Raw genomic sequence first — 20,797 nt, forward strand, 5'->3', positions numbered from 1 at the left:
AATATAGAAAAATAGGTTAATGGATCTTATTCAGAATGACTACAAAATGCATACAATATTTAGGAGTCCGTGTACCAAAGCAACATAATAACATAAAATACCTACAATGTTACTATGTAACAATATAAAGCAACTACAAAATACCTAAACTAACTAGGAGTCCACGTACCAAACCAATGCACTTTACAGATACAACTCCAGTGCTTTTTAAAGAAATTAAAAGGAGCTTAATGAAGTTAAAATAACTGGAGGGATATTTTGTGTCCATGACTTAACTGTCAGTGCAACAAAAGTAATTTTTTTAAAAGCCTATGTTAATTTACAGATTTAGTGCTATATCTATCAAACTACCAAGGGGATTGCTTTATGGAGCTAGACAAAATAATAAGATTCATTTGGAGGAACAAAAAATCTAGATGATCAACAGAAAATGATGAAGAAGGTGGGAATGAAGAGGGAATAGCACTTCCAGACATCAAACTACTTTATAAGGTGGGGAATGGGGAAGGGCAAATGTAATGATCCAAATTATCTGGTACTAGTCACTGACAAAGGTCCCATGTTCACAGTACTGGTGGCAGTACTTTTTGGAATAACAAAAACTGGAAACAAATGAGATGCCCACTGACTGGGGAATGGCTAAAGCAGTTGTGGTAATGAATACGGTTCTTATGCTATAAGGAATGAAAATTATGAAGATTGCAAATCATGGATAGACCTACATAAATTAAAGTAAAATGAAGTAAGCAGAACCAGGAGAACAATATACACAATGACTACAACAGTGAAAATGAAATAACAACAAAGTAATTAAACAATGCTATGAAATTATGAGGACCAAGACTGGCCCAAAGAAAGACCTGTGAGAAGGAGCATCCCTCCCCTTTTTGCAAAGGTAGGGAACTATGGGTATAGGACAATGTAGATAATATCAGTCTTTTTCAGTGTTTTAGTTTTGTTGAGTCTTTTTTTTTCTTTTCCCTTATTTTATTTTTATTCCAAAAAAGAGGAAAGGATAATATTAGGAAATGTAAGTGATAGAAAAACAAAAGATATCAACAAAGAGCCATTTAAAAAATAGACTAAAGAAATAAGATTTAGAAATAAAATATGCAAAGAAATCTAGTGTTCAATAAACCTCTCCCCAAAAACTATTTAGGAAGGGTGTCTTTAATAACTGTTGGGAAAACTGGAAAGACTAAATCAATATCTTACACCTTGAATCACAATAAATCCCAAGTGGAAAAATAATCTAAATATAAAGTCACACCACTAAAAAACAGATGCAAACAGTTAAGTTATAATTTTCTCAATTACAAAGAGAGAGGAAATCTGTAACACAAGGAAAAGAAGAGAACACAAAAGACAAAAAAGTCTATTTCAATTACATAAAATTAAAGGACTTTTTTTTCTTTTTTTCACAAATAAAATCAATATAAATAGAATGAGAAGATATGGATTAGTAAAAATATTTGCATTAACTATAACTAAAAATAGCCTAACATCAAAATTTATAGAGTACTGATACAAATATGTAAGATTAAAAGCTATTCTTCCAAAAGACAAGTGGTCAAAGAATAAGTTTTCAAAGGAATTACAAACTTCATGATTATATCAAAAAAAGTTCAAAATCATTAAGAAGCAGAGAAATGTAAATTAAAATATCTGTGAGGCATTCATTACCTTATAGTCACCAAGCTAGCAACGAGGCTAAACAATGATTATAAGAGAGGCTATGGGAAGGGAGGCATGATAATTGACTGTCACTGGAACTGTGAATTGGTTTAACCAATTTGGAAAACAATTTTGAGTTATACAAGAAAAGTTAATGCATTTTTCATTCCCTCTGACATAGCAGCCATTCCAATACTGGGGCTATATCCCAATGAGGTTATTAATCACAAGAAAAGACCTGTCACACTTACAAAAACACATACGGCAACAGTATTTTTGATAACAAAAAGCCAGAAACAAAATATGTGCCTAATGGATTGGAAAATGGTGGAACAAATCAATGGAATAAAATATCAGAATATAATAGAATATTACTATTTATGGAGGAATGATGAAAATGAAGAATTCGGAGAAAGACTGAAGATTTTATGAAGTAGTATGGAGTGAAGAAAGCCAGCCCAAAATGACAATATACGATGACCACACCAATGAAACAAAATCAACAAGGAGGGAAAACAACATTCTGGCCAAGCACAGTGATCAATGTCAATAGCATACCATCAAGTTCCTTTCTGTCAACAATAAACTAACTGTTTTGGAGGATTGTTGAGAGGTTTTAGTAGTATCACAGGAAAAAAGATAAGGAGCTGAAAGGGAGCTTGGAGATCTTCTTGGAGATCTTGAGGACCCCTCATTTTAAAGATGAGGAAGCTGAAGCCCAGAGAGGGTTAGAGACTTGACCAAGGTTATACAGGAGGGCATAGAAAGAGCCAGTATTTGAATGTCAATGCTGTAACTCCATATTCTATGTGCTTTCCACTGTACCACAGAGTCTCAAAAAACGTATCAACATGGAAAACGTTATCCACATCCTGAGAAAGAATCATGATGGAGTCTGAATGCAGATTGAAGCATATTGTTTTCACTTTTTTTGTTTGTTTGTTTTTTCTTGTGGTTTTCCCCCTTTTGTTCTGATTCTTCTTTCAAAACACGACTAATGTGGAAATATGTTTAACATGATTGTACATATATAACCTATATCAGATTACTTGCTGTCTTGAGGAGGGGGAAGGGAGGAAGGGAGATAAAATTTGGAACTCAAAAATCTTACAAAAGTGCATGCTGAAAATTATCTTTACATGCAATTGGAAAAAATAAAATACTATTAAGTGGAAAAATGATAACAAAATAAAATTTGGCATAAAAATGTATCAATACTTTTATTTTTTAAAAATACAAAATGGTATAAAAGATTTCATATCATAAAAAATAAAATAAAATGGATTGGCAACATAAAAGGGCCTCAGGACATAATGTGACTAATCTCAGGATACATTTAGAAAATGCTTTTAACTTTCTGGAATTTAACATACTGTATCTTTTTCAAAATTAGGTAAAAAATACGCTTATGACAATAATCTCAAATGGCTCTGGAACCAGAATGTCTCCTGCGTTTTGTTTTGGGTTTTTTTGTAATCTCAGTAAAGATAATGCTTAACCAAAAAGAGTGTAAATATGTTTTTCAGGTTTTAAAAACTTTTTGTCAGATTTCAGAACATATGTTTTCCCCTGATACAGCCTTTTGATGACCTTTAGTTCTCCTTAGTAAATGTTAAATTTATCATTACAAACAGGAGAAAGTCCTCAGCTTATAATTAATTAAATCCTAGTTCTTAATCACTTCGTAAATGGCTCATCACTTTAGCCAAGACCACTCACTACTGACTGCTGACTGCATAATTTCTTATCACTGTCTAATGTTTCTTATCTCATACAAAGACTAGCTTTTTACAGGAATAAAAATATGTACAAAAACAAATCACTTAACCAAGTCAATCTACACACTGCACCTCATTTTGAAAAAATATACCCACTGATTCATATGAATCACGTGAACAACAACTTTCACATAATACACATATTCCAAAACCACAAAGATATGTTAACCATTCTACATTCCGAATGAAATTAAACTATATTGAGTATACATTGGTTCTCTGATTACAAGCATTAATGATGTGACTTGATGAACACGTGGGTTTTTCTACTGGGAAAATGAATGTCATACAACTAAAATATTTCTTGTCAAATCTCCATTCATACTTAAAAATCAGAAGAGAAAAATAAACCCTTAAGAATTGTCCCCAAGTGACATTTTGAAAATTATGAAAATACTCCAAAAGTAGAGTTAAAGTAACTGAAATTCTTCTGTTTCTTAAGTTTTTCAAATTAGATTTCATTTTTTTTCCACCAAAGATCTGCCTTATTTCCCTCTTACTTCTCCCCACTCCCCAAACTGAGAAAGCAACAAAACCAGAACTGCTGAACGTCATTTAACTCTGATGTCCGACAGTTCTGTCACAGCCATGACAGGATGTACTTACCGCTGCTCCACCATTTCTTGCCATTGATGACATAGTTATCACCATCTCGTTCAATAGTACATTCAATATTAGTAGCGTCACTAGATGCAACATCAGGCTCTATAAAGAACCAAAAGCTAAATTTAAATAAAGAAAGAAAACTATCACAGGTGGGAGAAAAAGGGAAAGTTTAATATTTCAGTGCTCTGTAGCTCCCTGCAGCTGAGTTTTATTTCAAGTGTCTTCACTAATTAAGAGACTTGGCAAGAAGCTTCTTAACTTGTCAAAATAAGACAAAAAACGTTGCTATCTTCTTTCACTTCAGAGATGTAAGAAATATGGATCCAGAGTGCCCTAGAGTCTATAATTTATTTCCTCCGGCTAATTTAGTGACTAATTCTCTTCTGACACCCGCACATTTCATTCCCTTCATCTGTCATACCTCATCCTTTCATACTCCTGTCCTGCAAAACTTGCCCAAACTCAATGTCTTTAAGGAAGTCTTCCTTGACTGACACTCAGCTGCAGACTGTCTGCCCTCAGAATCACCTCAGTACTTGTATTATATACAACCAGCTTGTATTATATTCATTTATAGTTGTTAACATAATTCTACAAATGGGTTATTCAATTACTTTATATGTATCTACCTGACCTGACTGACAGGTCCTTATGTTTCCCACAATGCCAAACACTATAAAGAAATACTCATAGAGTAGGTATAAATGTTACTAAATTAAGAGGAAAACTGGTTTTTCTAAGGAAAAGGCTTATGTAATTTATATATGAGATAAAAATCTGAACCTTATAGAAAAAATTATAAAAAAATTATTTTTATATCTAAAACTGGACAACTGTGAAAACATATAGCCAAAACAGATTTGAGTTTTAATTTTAAATTCTAACATGAAATTATAAAGTGCTTTTTCAAAAGCCTTTAAAAAATTACTTCTTCCTATGCACAAATGAGGTCAAATATTCTTAGATAAAATATTTCATTAGGCATTTTTTAAACATACCATTATAATGTGGGCCAGATGTTTAGCACTGATCAAAGTTCCATTTTTACTGGCTCATGAAAAAGCTAAACATTTTGAGAACTGTATTATGAACTTAACAACAAGATGATTAATCTACCCAAGAGAAAACCACATGTAATGTCCATAAGGAAGAATGTGAGTAATGGAAATCATATTTAACTCAATAAATAATTTAAATAAACAAATATCTACTATGTGCACTAGGGATACAAATAAGAAAAAGAAAGACAGTCACAAGACAGCAAATGTCGTCCTCTGGCTTTCTTACTACAGTTACCCTTGTGTGGCTGGCTAGGAGTCAACTAGGAAGAATGATTTTTACCAAAGAATCAATTCACTGAAGAAGAGTCTTTAAAAGAACAAGAATACCTATGAATTACCTACTAGTGGATAGGCAAAGTGGGTCAGGACACCTTGGATCCAGACATTTGCCATCTATGCCATATGTTATCTTTCTAGTCACCAAAAACAATTTCCTCAAACCTGTTCTAGAGCGTAGAATTCATGAGCCCCAGAAAGGTCAGTCAGATAGCAAACATTCAGGAAGGGCCTAGTCTATGCAAGGCACTATGTGCTAAGTCCTAAAGACACATCAAAAAAGGCAAAAGCCAGTCTCTGCCACTAAGGAACACGCAGTGTAATGGGGGAGACAAAAGGCAAACAAGCACATGTACAAGCACTCTATGGCCAAAATCAATTGGCAATAATCCAGAGAGAAGGCACTAGAATCAAGGGCGATCAGGAAAGGAGTCCTGTAGAAGGGGACGTCTAAGCTGGGAGCTGGAGGGAGCCAAGAGGCTGAGATGAGGAGGGGGAGCATTCCGGTAACTGGGACGATCACAGAAAGCGCCTCAGGTGGGGAATGGAGCATCTTGTGCATGCAATATCAAGGACACCAGAATCACTGGATCTCAGGGCACACTGCAAAGGTAGGAAGAGGCCAGGAAGGGCTTTGAATGCCAAGCAGAGGGTTTTATATTGGATCTTGGAGATTATATGGAACCATTAGGGTTTACTGAGTATGTGGGTGACGTCACCAGACTTGCATTATTTAGGATGATCACTATGACAGCTGAGTGGAGGATGGTTTGAAGTGGGAAAGAATTGAGGCAGGGAGATGCTGAACCAGGAGGCCCCTGTAGCAGTCCATGCATGGGGTAATAAGGGCCTGGCTGGCAGAGTCAGAGGACAGAACGGGGCATGTGTGAGAGGTATTAAGAAGGTAAAATTGATGGACTTGAGCAACAGATTGCGTATGGGGGGAGGCGAGAGTGAGGAATTGAGGGTGACACCTAGGCTGTGAGCCTGGATGCCTGGGAAGATGGTGCCCTCAACAGTAGTAATAGGAAGTTGGGAAGAGGGGAAGGTTCTGAGGCTGACAATGAGCTGAGTTTTGGACCCAGTGAATTTCAAATTTCTGCAGAATATCCAGGTCAAGATGTCCAGCAGGCAGTTCGAGATATGAGACTGGAGGTCAACAAAGATGCTAGGGATGGACAGGTTACCTGTCATGCAGAAGCAAGATTTAATTCTTCCTTGAAGAAGAGGTTCAAGCCACTGTTTCTTCTGTTCTTCACTTCCATATAAGTGAAGTACTTCCATATTTCCCGTGTCTATGAATTGATAAGAAGTATATTTTTATACCAGAATTTTACCAAGTTTGAAGCTAGTAACTTTATATAATTATTTAAAAACACATTAGTTCAAAAATAACGATCTTAGACCATAAGGTAACAATAGTTTAAGTTTACAGGATGATTAAGCCTACTGAAATCCTAGTTGTATATACATATATACATATATACGTGTGTGTGTGTATATATATATATATATATATATATACACATATACATACACACACATACATATACACAAATATATATCTATAAAAATTCATTGTGTTTTTATTTAAGTTAATTTAAGCCAGTCTTGGCCAGTTTAGAGCATGAAATTTATGAAGCTCTAACTCCAGCATAGGTGATTAGATTTTCACTGAGGAAAAAAAGTTCCATGGGCAAAGATCTTCAAACCTGAATTATTGTACTGCAAATACACTCTTTTGGTCAGAAGGAGGACCAGGGAGGAGAATACAGCCCTAGCATTACTACTGAAAAAAGACCTCAGAATACAGCAAGGCACCCACAAACCCTCTGTCCCACAAATGCCACTGTTCAAACATGCCCTGTCCATTCCTCTCTTGGGATTTTTGTTTATGCTGTTTTTCTACAGTTGGCACGCCAACCCTGCCCTCTGAGTACACCACTCCCCATTCTACCCGGGAACACCCCCAAAACAAACACACACACACACACACACACACACACCCCTCTCTCTCTGTTAATACCTATCAACAACCAGGAAACACATAGCAGGCCCTTAATGCTTACTGCATGAATGTAAAAGTGAAGAATAATTTATCAAAGACTTCATGCGATGTCTAGTACTACTTTTGAAACTCTAAAGAATTATTTAGGCATTCTGAGTTGGAGTTAATTAACATTTTAGAAAATTGTTTAAATATTCCCAAACACTCGATACACAGTACATTCACTTCTATATCTCACTTGGAAATGCTTCAAGCACTTTAGTCTAGAACACACTGTGCCAAAGTTGGAGGCCAAAGGAACTTTTAGATAAAGAAAACATCTCACTTCCTCCTTATGATATTTGGCATTGTTAATCTACTCAGGAAGTCTTCAGCTGCTTTTAAAAGTTGCTGACTGACTTTAGTGCAATCTAGGACACCTCCTGGACTCATTTCAGAACACTGTTGCTGTTCAGTTATTTCAGTCACATCTGCCCCTTTGGAACCCATCTAGGGTTTTCTTGGCAGAGATACTGGCATTTTCTTCTCCAGTTCATTTTAGAGGTAAGGAAACTGAGGCAAACAGGATTAAGTGACCGAGCTAGTAAGTGTCTCAGGCTGGATTTGAATTTAGGAAGATGAGTCTTCCTGATTTCAAACCCAGTGCTCTATCCACTGAGCCACCAGACAGACAGCTCTGGCATGCTAGCCAAACACAGGTCATATGACCTACTATAAGCATAAAGGCCCTAGTGACCCCTGACATCTACGTGAGGAACACCTTCTCCAGGATTCCACAAAATCATGCGTGCATAGTAGACTAAAGTAGGATAAAAGAGCTCTCCACTGAGGTCTTTGCAATTTCACCTCATTAGCACATGCCAAATGGCCTCCATTCATGTAGAAGCATGAACCACAAAATGTGGTCTGGGGACCTCTAAGAGTCCCCAAAGTCAAACCTATTTTCATAATAATACTGATATGTTTTAATTTCTAATATTACAAAGTATTAATGGAAAAACTCTATATGAAAGCTCTTTGGGGGGGGTCCATAGAAATTTTTAAGAGTATAAGGGGTCCTAAGACCAAAAAGTTTGAGAATTATTGCTATACAGGAGAACTACAGTAGTAACAGGAACTCTGTACTTCCCATACTGCCACAGACATACCTGCCCAACCCTTCAACCACAACTCAGTGTTCTTCACAGACTTTTGGTGGTTACTCACCTTAACCCCCACAGTCTGAATGGGCACGACAATTTTTAGCTACAGAATAATTAAACAGGAAGTGACTGTCTTTATCATTACCAAAGACCTGCATGATGACTACAACTACAGGCAGGTTTGGGAGCTGACTTATGACCATAAAAAGGGAAAATCTTCATGTTCCCAAGAGTCTGAAATAACATCTCCATCACTTAAAGAATTGAAAGCATTTAGAAACATTGCTTAGAGCAAAAGGCCAGACTTCAGGACCTAGAAAGCCACATGCAGCCCTAAAGCCACAGGTTCCCCACCCCTGCCTTAGACGATCAAACAAAGCTACATTTATGAAATAATTTCATAACCTGGTGCTTGGCAGTTGAAAATATCTGGAGCAAAAAAACATTTTCCTGTTTCTTCGGCAATCAAAGCATAATCCACCTGGCTGAGGCCGCTGAGAGCTGGCAGAAAGAGGTTCCAGAGCCCTTCGGCTTTGGCCATTTCCTGTCAAAGTGGTGAACAGACATTTTTATAATTTGCCTTGACCCCTCATGCCTTTTTTTTTCTTTTTCGCAAGGCAATCGGGATTAAATGACTTGCCCAGGGTCACATGGCTGGTAAGTGTCAAGTATCTGAGGCCAAATTTGAACTCAGGTCCTCCTGAGTCCAGAGCCAGTGCTCTATCCACTGTGCCACCTAGCTGCCCCAACCTTTCATTCTTAAATTTACCTCCATACCCTGAGAAATATGTCACGCTGAAAAGATTTTTTTTTTGTGCAACTTTAAAAATCTTCTGGGTACTAATGAATTGTATCCTGCAGTATTCAAAGGCAAATGCTCTGACTTTTTGCAAATGGAGGCTTTTTTTCAAATACAAGAGGAATTTTCTCTCATCATCCTCTGCTGTGCTCTAATTGCTCTGGATGTGGTTTTAAAAACTTAATTTGCTCATTTTAGCACATCCTATTGAATCATAGTTTAAAAAACAAACAGACCTCACACATCCATGCCTGAGTATGCAAAGCACTGTGAATTATACTCTGCCACTTCTTCAAGTATTTTTGTTGAAAATACAAATTACAATAATTTGCAGTGACCTGCAAATGGCCACACTTCCACTTGCTCTGCTCTATTCATAATTTAGGTACAGCTGGTATAGTAGAGGTTGTTGATGATGTTATTACTATATTGTTTTGTTTCCTTTCTGGAGCTGCTAAGACTGTTTATCACATACTAAAAATTGGACCTTGATCTGTGTATTACCTTGTATTATATACCTTGATCTGTGTATTACAGAATTCATGTTTTAGTTTTCTTTTCAAAAAGCTAATTGTAGATATTATCAATAAGTATGTGTGAACATATATACAGACATGCTACATATATGTGTGTACATGCTATTCATTCATTCATTTCAGTAGTGTCCAACTCTTTGTAAACCCATTTGGGATTTTCTTTGCAAAAATACTGGAGTAGTTTGCCATTTCCTTCTCTAGCTCATTTTACAGATGAGGAAACTGAGGCAAACAGAGCTGAATGACTTGCCCACAGTCACATAGCTAGGAAAGCATCTGAGGTCAGATGTGAACCCAGGTCTTCCTGAATCCAGACACAGGGCTCTACCCAATGCATCACCTAGCTGCCCTATGCACATATACACACATATATAACTCATTATACATAAACACATACCCCCTCACACATATACGTGGAGTAAGACTTCAGTGGAGGATATAAAATACAAAGGTCCATTTGACCTCATCAAAATTCACTTAATTTTCAGGTAATGTATCAACTCTTCCTTTTTTCTTTGTTTAGTTACTTAGCAGAGCTGTGACCATTGGATCATCTGTTTCACAAGCCCTTGCTTCAAAGTATGGTATCCCATATTTAATTACAAGTTCCATGAGTTCTTCTTCTTCTTTTTTTTTTTTGGTTTTGTTTTTAGGCAATTGGGGTTAAGTGACTTGCCCAGGGTCACACAGTTAGTAAGTGTCAAGTGTTTGGTGTGAGGCCGCATTTGAACTCAGGTCCTCCTGACTCCAGGGCTGGTGCTCTATCCACTGCACCACCGAGCAGCCCCAGTTCTTCTTTTTCTTAAAAGATTAAAAAAAAATTTTTGACCTTCTAGATTCCATCCCCTTAAAAACAATAATAACGTGTTTTATCTCGGTTTTCACTGTGTGCAGACATTTGCAGTTGATTTATGAACTTTTTGATGTTTAAGAAACTGCTCATTTATTACAGCAAAACACAGAAAACCCAGAGGAACTTTGAAGGACACTATTGTCCAGTTACAAATTTTGTCTTCTCTGTTCTGCTCTGTTATTACAGCTGGATCCTCTGTCCTCTGGTACCTTCTCCCATCTAGCCAGCCCACTGATTCTCTACACCGGTTTTCTTTTATTAATGAAATCAATCAATGTCTGAAATCAGTATCTTATGTTAAGGTGTAAGTACGCCTTCCATGAACAACTGAATCTGATGCCTCAGTGTGACATGGTCATGAACCTGGGCCCTGAAGGGCTATGCCAGCAGAGTACAAACTCTTTAGGTGCAACCAAGCCAGAAGACTTTGAGGAAGACCTAGGGATACATCAAGCAGGTCTACTAAAGTGTAGAAAAGCTAGCAATCTGCAGCAGAGGAGAGTACTCACAGTGAGGAAATCATTGATTCTTCAAGTATTAATAAATACTGTGTTATGTGTACATATCTTACACATACACACATATACATACACATATGTAATGATGAAGCTTATCTAAATATAAATGTTTTTAAAGTTATATTTGATTAAGACTACCATCACTATTGTTTTTACAATATTTATAAAATGCTAAAAAAATTTGTTTTCAGTACCTGAAGTTTTTCAATCACTACAGGCCTTTTCCACTTGTCCGGTGAATTTTTGTTGTAAATATAGAACTCTGTTACCTCCTTAAAATAAAAATAAAATGTTAATTCATTAAAAAATTGAATAACAACATCATTAGTGGCATATTACTACTTATACATTTCACAAACTATTACTAAATTTCCAAAGTATACAATTTTAGGTCAAGAATACAGATGCATCTTAATCTAATATTTCTTTAAATCAACCAAATATTTATTGAGTGCCTACTGTGTGAGAGGTACTGTGGTAGGCACTGGGGATATGTAGGCACAGGGAATGAAATGGTCCCCATTTGCAGTTAGCTCACATTCTAACAGAGGGACAATAAGTACAGCCAGAATAAATAGACAGTCGTTTAAGATGAGGCAGTTTGAGGGGTAGGATGCTGACATTTGTGGGAATCAGGAAATGCTGCATGCTATAGGTAGTGTGGACCTGAGTCTTGAATGGAGAGGAATCCCATAAGGCAGGGGTGAGGAGGGCACAAGTTAGGCCTGGTGAATGGTCAGTCCAATGGTGAGGAGGTGGGATACATAGTTTTTCATAAGATTATACTATCTAAAAATCAGGCAGAAGATCTTCTAAAATCTCAAACCAAAATTGGAGACCAGGTGCTCATTTTGTGTGTGAAGAAATCCTGGTGAAGAAGAGCAATGGAACATTTTAAGACAGAATCTATTCTACTTAATTCTTGCTCAGTTGTTATCTCAATTTCTTTTATTTATACACAAAGAAGCTATTTAAATCTCAAACACTTAACTTCCTTCTCCTGTTCTAAGAAGGGTTTGAGACAGGGAACCTTGAGTCAGTCAAGGGGTTTGTTGGCAGGGGAGACCTATTTCCTGCATGAAATAGATTGGTTTTTGGGGGGGGATGGTGTTGGAGGAATGCAGGAAGACATGATGGAAAAAATTAAATAGCCTCCTTTTGAGCTTCTCTTGAGTTAGGTGTTCATAATGGGACTAATTATTGGATTTCAAGACATACTATGGACCATCATTTGGTGAGCCACATGTGCTCTGTTCCTTGCTAAAGAACACGGGCAACCGGTAATTTTTAGTTGGTTGCCTCGTCAGAGGGGTGGGTGGGGTGCTGCGTCAAAGACAACTGGCAACTGCGCCAAGAAGTGCCACCCACTTGTGGGCTGTAAGGAAAAATGAGGTCTGGTTTCCTTCAGGGTAGCCTCTCTGTTAGAACAAAGGCAATACCAGTTTTCCTTTGAATTTCCACTGAGGTCTAGGAGAAAAGAGTTTTCTCTCTCTCTCTCTTTTAGGCAATTAGGGTTAAATGACTTGCCCAGGGTCACACAGCTAGTAAGTGTCAAGTGTTTGGTTTGAGGCTAGATTTGAACTCAGGTCCTCCTGAATCCAGGGTCAGTGCTCTATCCACTGCACCACCTAGCTGCACCCAAGAGTTCTCTTTACTCCTCCCTTCTGCTCCCTTCTACCCCTATTCCCCTCCCCCCAAAAAAGAAGTGCCTTTGCGCATGTAGCAGCATGAACAGGTGCTTGCTTAGGCAAGGCTGAGAGTGGCTCTCAAGGCCTTGGCATTTTCTTCTGATTTGTATTTCCTCTGAGTCCTGGCCATTTTAATAGTGATCTTGAGAAACAGCTGTCGGTAACCTCATGAGTCTGAATGGTTGGGTGTTCTTCCAGTTGGCTGCTGAGGCCCAAGAAAGGGTGAGTCAAGGGAGGAATGACTTCTCAGAGGAGAAAACACCAGGCAGATTATGCAGCCAGAGCACCAAAGGTGAAGCCACACCCAGCTGGCCAGAGGATCTGCACATACATAGCAAGCTGCTCAGATCATGCAGATGACGGCAAAAACAAAACATCTATTAAGCAATCCAATAAAATGATTCATATCTTAAACATTTGTTAATGTGCACTCAGGAGGTGTTTGTAAGTTTTAAAGAATTTTTGTGATGGAGGAAATAAATAGTCATCTTACACGAGATAGTTTTTCCTTTGTATTGTTAGTCATTTTGATTGTGCCTGACTCTTCAGGACCTCATTTGGGTTTTTTTTTTTTTTTGGCAAAGTCACTGGAGTTGTTTGCCATTTCCTTCTCCAGCTCGTTTTACAGATGAGGAAACTGAGGCAAACAGGGTTGAGTGACTTGCCCAGGGTCACAGACCTATTGAGCGTCCGAGGCCAGAACTGAATTCAGGAAGATGAGTCTTCCTGACTCCAGGCTTGGCGCTCTATCCAGTGTGCCACCTAGCTGCCCCACTCCTTTGTACAGTGAATATCTTTCTAGAAGGGACCCTGTGAATTTCTTTTGGGTACACTTTAGAGATAAGCTATACTCTCAGTTTTGTTTAAGAGACTTTTTTTGCCAGAACTTTGGAGTATAGGCACTGAGCTAGAGAGTGGACAGGGGAAAAACCCCAATTTCTCCTCTCTTTTAGGGGTCAGGCTCCCTCCAGACTGAATCTGCGCTCTACATGAACCCAGAGCTGCTGTGGAAGAAGGCACCTGATCCTGATTCAGCAGGGAGGGAATTATAGAACATCACACAAATCTACATTTTAATGGAACTATAAAGAGATGTTTCCAAAATCAAGCTTAAGAGATCTGGGGATTTGAGATTTGCCTACTGGTTCAAATGATCTTGTATGTTTTCTCTTAATAATAATAATAAAAACATTGATCATCTCTTTTGCTAATTTTTGGTTCTTCCAGAAGGAAGATCTTTGTTATTCTTCTCTTCTCATTCTACCCTCCTCTTAGGGCTTCAACTGTTACTTCTATGTTGATTAATCTTTTTTTTTTTTGGAAAGTCTCCTTTATTTTGGACTTAAAATTACCTCTTACAACTTCTGCCCATTTGCCCTTGTTCTGTTTTCTAGTTCTGGTAAGCCTTCCAAATATAAGGTCACACTCATGACCCCTCTCTTAGCCTTCCTTTCTTTTTATTTCTTTTTAAATTTTTTACTAATTTATTTTTAGTTTTCAACATTCACATTTGAGTTTTAAATTTTCTCCCCATTCCTCTTCTTCCACCTCCCTAAGACGGCACGCAATCTGATAGAAGTTCTACATATACATTCCTATTAAACATATTTTCACATTAGTCATGTTGTAAAGAAGAATTAGAACCAATAGGAGGAATCCCAAGAAAGAAGAAACAAAACAGAAGGAAAAAAAAGAGCAAGTAGTATGCTTCCATCTGCATTCAGCCTCCCTAGCTCTGTCTCTGGGTGTGGACAGCATTTTCCATCGTGAGTCTTTTGCAGCTGTCTTAGATCCTTGCATTGCTGAGAAGAGCTAAGTCTATCAAAGTTGGTCATCATATATATGTTGATTAATCTTAAATATATATTTTTAAGCCCTGACCTTTCTCACAAGCTCTGGGATATTTCCAATGGCATGCTAGATATTTTACCTAGTAGTCTTGCTGTTCAAGTTCAAAACATATATAAAACTGATCTATCACTTTCCCATCCAATTTAGCTACTCCTCTTGACTTTATTTCTTTTAATAGTACATGCCCATCACCCTCCCATTCATTCAGGCTCAAAATTTGGGCATCACCTTTCACATCATCTTCCTCTAACCCCACATCAAATTAGCTTCCAAGCCTTTTCTCAAAAATTTTTGCTTTAGGGTTCAAATTGGCCACTGACAGATTTGTCTGTATACACATATATGTCCATATCTATATCTATAGCTATAATACAGATACATATGTCTATATAATTGACTATGACATTAATATGATGTCAAAAGAAAATGAAATCTTCAAATTTTGCTCTGTAATTTCAGTGGAACCATCTTTTGAGAGATGATTTACTAATGAAAATAATATGAGCATTTTTTTATTCTGAAAAATTTAGACAACTGTTCCCATTACTCAACATCTCAATTCTGCCTTGCCATCAAAGATGAAGTCAGAGAGTAAGAAAAATGTATGTATTACAAAATACCTTTCTTTACAGGCATAACAGGCTGAAATAAAGTAGTGTTCAGTTTTTAAAAACAACAATAATAAACAGCCTAAAACAGGAAACCTTAAATAGAAGCTAACTTCCTGACAGAAAAAAGCAAGTTACAATTGTACTCTGGCCTAAATCTCTGCCTGGTTAAGTTACAAGTCTAGACAGGTGCAAACTCTTTCAGATAGATCATGGAAAAAAAAAAAGAGTTGACAAGATTTCCTAAATACCTTTTAGCCAAGTGCTTAATCTCTTCTGGAGGCAAACACAATAAACTTCACCAAGAAGGGTGGAAGTTGTAGTATTTTATTATTGAGACTAAGGAAGTACCAGGAAATAAGTGTTCAGCTTGTAATAACTGTCAGTACAGTTATTACAAGAGTGTCTCTAAAGGACCAAAAGCTCTAAGATAAATATAGCAATAAAAAAAATGGTAGTGCATATCATCAAGGGTTAATCGATATTACAATCTTAATTCAATCAGCATTTTTTCAACACAGGCTCACTAGGTGCTAGGGTCTCTGCTCATGAGGAGTTTAATGGGAAGGCAATAATACACAAATAAGCAAGTACAAGGCAATTTCAAAGGAAGAGAGGGCACTTACCCCCTTCTATCATTCTATGCTTCCAACAGTGGCAAATTTCAATCAAAACAAACCAAACACTGTGCGCCTTCAAAAAAGAACCCAACAAACCCAACTCCGCTCAGTTCTTTGGATGTTTCAAATGAGAAATAATTATCTCAATTCTCTACTTTCACTTTATTATCTGAATCTATATGATTAAGATGAGTAACATTGTAAGAATCTGAAAGGACTGCTAGAGATGATCTAAATGCTCATCTTGTGGGTGTGGAAAATGAGGCCCAAGAAGATCAAACAGCCTGTCTAAAATCCCCCAGCCGGTGGTCTTGGAAGCCAAATCTCCTGATTCTGCGCCAATGTTCTTTCCATTATACTTCCCTCTCTCTATTTCTCAAGGAGGTTCTTGAAGCTTAATACCCAGACAGGCCTCTAAATAAGGAAAGATGCTGCCTGACTTCTAGACACCTGCTACAGCAAAACTCTGGAGTTCATATCAGAGCAAATAATGATCAAGAAATCCAATGAGAAACAAAAGTGACTTTTTCCACCCCAGAACTGCACAAAATTCAGCGTCCAGGCAGCAGGAAAAGGGCTCCCAGCAAAGGCACATAGGTAGCTTCCCTCTGACACTGAGCAGAGGTTGGGAGCACGGTCACAGCTCTTGAATCTTCTTTTGGCAAAACATACATTCTATTTTATAATAAAAGAATTTGGAACACAATTACCTTTTCTGCTGGCAGTATGTATTGCTGCATAAAATGCTTCACCCTGAGCAGAACTTCTTGGCCTGTCCTAGTCTGGAGGAACAATCTTCCTGAAGGGTCAGGCTGTGAAAGCACAGCACTCGAAGTTCTTTAGCAAAGGTAAAGCAGACCAATTAGTGTAACATTCCCAAATGTGCCCCATGAAGCATTACTGAATACCCCACTATGATTGCCGGTGCACTTGGCTACTGCAAAGAAATACTCCCTACCAGCCAAACATTTAAAAATAGGGGCATATATGGTACAAATTCATTAAAAGCTATAATCTGCTTCAGCTGTTTTATATTTGTCTTACCTCTTTGCAAATTGTAGTCCAACCTCTGCTAGGGGTTTGACAGCATCAGCAAACAGAAAACTTGTTTCAGATGCAGAATTTCCCAGAAGATATCTGGCATATACTCCCTTAAATGCAAGATAACATGGGCACTCAGCTTTTTTTTTTAAATTTCAAAAAAAATTTTTAGGCAATTGGGGTTAAGTGATTTGCCTAGGGTCACACAGCTAGTAAATGTCAAGTATTTGGTCTGAGGCTGGATTTGAACTCAGGTCCTCCTGACTTCAAGCCCGGTGCTCTATCCACTGTGCTACCTAGCAGCCCCAGCACTCAGCTTTGCCAACAGGTATTCACCCCCAAAGTCCTGCCTCACATCTCTACAGTTGACCCAGGGCTGATGTGGCTCCATCACATCACTGACCTGGCCTAACGACACTCACAGAACACTAACTCTTCAACCACTAGGCCAATTTCATTCACTTATAGAGCTAGTAAGAGCTGCCTAAACTAGGTGGCCATGTTCCTATCACCTACATAGAACATGCTCTTAGCAGAGAGGACAAATTGCACTTTTTTTGGCTAGGCAATGGGGTTCAGTGACTTGCCCAGGGTCACACAGCTAGTAAGTGTTATGGGTCTGAGGCCACATTTGAACTCAGGTCCTCCTGAATCAAACTGCACTTTTAAAATGGACAATATGGCTATCAAAACAACCATACTTGCCAATTACATCAGCTTCAGTGACTGGAGAAACCTACTTAGGAAACCAAATTACTACGAAAACTGTAGAACCAAAGAAAAGGTAATTATGTAACCTCTAAAAATGTTTGATCTGGATTAAGTTAGACTCTGTATAAATCACACAGTACAAATCTAACAATTACAAACGACAAATGGAGCCTTCCCATTTCAACTGATCAAAGGAATCCCTTCTCCTAATAGCGCTAAATGGACACTATCAGTTTATCTTTGATTCTCCCTGTTCTTGCTTCTAATTTGACAAAAAAAAAAGTCAATAATTTCATCCATGTCATATATGGTATTGTCATAGATTTTCCAATTTCATGTCGGTAATTTGGGTAAAGTTAATTTCTAAAGAAACTACATATGATTAATATACAAATGTCAATCACCTTCTTTGATATTTTTCATTTTGACCTAGCTCCTTTATGAAAAGAAAAATAGTTTCACATTAAAATCTTATTTGATATCCAATTGTAGAAATAGATTCAGAAAGATTTTCTAAGATCCATTTTGAGGAACTCACTATTCAAAGCAGCCAACTTATGTAAAGTAATAGGATAAGATGGCATATAATGGAGATTACTGAGAGAAGAAGCAGTCTGATGGAAAATGCATGAGCTCTCAAAAGCAGGAAAAAAAATGTCTATTTTTCTCTAACCTCTTTTTGCTTTTGCTTTTTGGCTCGTGAGCTGCTTCCTGTCCTCTTATTCCTTTTCTTTCTACACCTGGATCACTATTTGAATGACATCATCAGAAATTCAATACCCTTATGTTTGAGTTATAGAATCCTAGGCTTAGAAAAGATCTTAGAGCTCATTTAGTACAATCCATCCTGGCATCTCCTCTACTAAGTACTTAGCTAATAATAATAGTAATAATAATAACAACTGACATTTGCATATGATTTTAAAAGTCTGCATAGCACTTTATATACACTATCTCATTTGTACCTCCCAACAATCTTGTGATATAAATGCTGTTATTGTCTCCATTTTACAGATGAAGATACTGAGGCTCAATGAACCCATTTTTCCATTGCATTCCATTTATAAGTGTCTCCTATGCACCAGGCATCATGGGGGTACAAAGACAAATGTGAAAAAGTCACTGTCCTCAAGAAGCTTTCTTTCCACCATAGGGAAACAACACGGGCACATATGCACACATCCAGAATATACATGTACAGATAAGTACATACAAGTAAATACCAGGTAATTTTGGAGAGTAGCATTAGCAGATGAGGGCTTCCTGTTGGAAGTGATGCTTCAGACAAGCTTTGCAGGACACCGGGGCTCATAAGAGTGAGTGGTTTGCCCAGGGTCAGAGAACTCATTACATGTCTGTAGTGGTGTTTGAACCTAGATCTTCCTGACTCCAAGCCTGGCGCTCTACAAGTGTTTCCAGCTTCTCCCAGAAGACTGCCAGTGATGGAGGAACTCACTACCTGGAGAGGCAGCTCACTACCTAATGAGGCAGCTCATTTTATCTCTGGATAGCTCTTATTTCTGAAATATTCTTCTTTACCCTGAGCTAAAATTTGTGTCCCTTCTTCTTCCCCGTGTTAGCTCTAGTTCTGGCCTCAGAATAGACTGAATCAGCTTTACAAAGGAAAACCAATACTCTCTTCCCCACTGTTGCAAGTCTTAACTTATCTATGCTAAATATCCCCAATTATTTCAAACTTCTTCCATGTGGCATAATTTTAATTCCCCTCATTTTCATGGATGCCCTATATAGTCACCCCATATTCCCCAAAATTTGGGCAACAGACTGATCACAATATTCCCGATGTGAATTGAGGAGGAAAGAGACTTGGGACCACCACCACTTTCTCCCTTATTCTGGACACAATATATTTATATGCAAAGACTCTATTACCGTTTCTAGCTGCCATATCACATGGCTGACTCATACTGAATTTGGAGTGCACCAAAACCCTGGGCTCTTTTTCATATTAGCTGGTGTGCTGTCATCTTGCTCCCACTCTAAATGTAGATAGTTGATTTTTTTTTAAAACAAGTGTAAGACTTAACATTTACTCTAATTAGATTTCATATGATTAGGTTCGGTTTAATCAGACTGTTCAGATCTTCCTAAATTATGATTCTGGCAGCCAACATATTAAGTAATCTTTTTAGCTTCATATACTCTGAAAATTGGGTAAGCACACCATCTATATCAAAAATATAAATTTGAAAATATGGTATATTTTGTTGCTAAGATAAAATGTAAACAGTCTAAAATAGCAAAAGGTAAGCTGTCAATGACAATAATAACAGAGAATTCTTCCTACTGGGGTCATAATGTGGGTTATTCTTCCCAGTCCACTAGTCCCGATAGCCAGAGCCCCATAAGAGAGGCCCAATCAAGATTTTATTCCTTTTCCATTTCAATTTAATTCAATTCTAATTAAGAATCTGCTATGCAAGAGGTGCAGTGAGATGGAAGATGACAGACACAGTCTTTGCTCTTACTTTGGCACTTACTCTCTTAATGGGGGGGAAACCTCAAACATTTATTAAGCACCTATTGCATACAAGGAATAGTGTCTGCTTCATCTTAGATCCTTTCTGCTTTCCCCATTCTCTCATACTCAAGCCTTCTAATGTCCATCAACATCCCAAGCAACAGCACTTTTTTCTTTCTTTGTTTTTTTCTTTCTTGTTCCTCTTCTGACTCATTAGCGGTCATGTGTGGCGATCATAGGGTTGGAGCTCGTAGGAACCATGGAGACCATCTCACCCAACCCTTCCCTGTATGCAGTTTTCTGATTTTTCCATCACCTAACAGAAAGGTTTATAGGTTTGCTACTCCTGGCCCCTGTCTTTCAAGTCGATTCAAAAATATTTATTGATCAACAACTATATGTAAAACACTCAACAAAGAAAAACAAACCCTAACACAACAGACTCACCTATCTAAGAAGAAAAAATCTATCCAATATTTGAATCTACTCTTAATTTGCTGTTCATTCCATATAAATATTAACAGACTGAATTAATATACTTATAA

General features: G+C 37.5%; 1 protein-coding gene across 1 annotated transcript in view; it reads right to left on the bottom strand.

Annotated features, from left to right (window-relative positions):
• Positions 1–20,797, bottom strand: part of ACAD11 (acyl-CoA dehydrogenase family member 11) — a 90,635-nt gene that overhangs the window by 45,845 nt on the left and 23,993 nt on the right. Inside the window, exons 8-13 of the mRNA XM_020987283.2 lie at positions 17,063–17,169; positions 16,729–16,855; positions 11,446–11,523; positions 8,951–9,089; positions 6,583–6,690; positions 4,059–4,157 (exon numbers count right to left, since the gene is read on the bottom strand). Of these exons, the coding sequence (XP_020842942.1) occupies positions 4,059–4,157; positions 6,583–6,690; positions 8,951–9,089; positions 11,446–11,523; positions 16,729–16,855; positions 17,063–17,169 (658 nt within the window). The remainder of the gene's footprint in view (positions 1–4,058; positions 4,158–6,582; positions 6,691–8,950; positions 9,090–11,445; positions 11,524–16,728; positions 16,856–17,062; positions 17,170–20,797) is intronic.

This window comes from Phascolarctos cinereus, unplaced genomic scaffold, assembly GCF_003287225.1.
Source record: "Phascolarctos cinereus isolate Bilbo 61053 unplaced genomic scaffold, phaCin_HiC Scaffold_1;HRSCAF=81, whole genome shotgun sequence".
NCBI lineage: Eukaryota > Metazoa > Chordata > Mammalia > Diprotodontia > Phascolarctidae > Phascolarctos > Phascolarctos cinereus.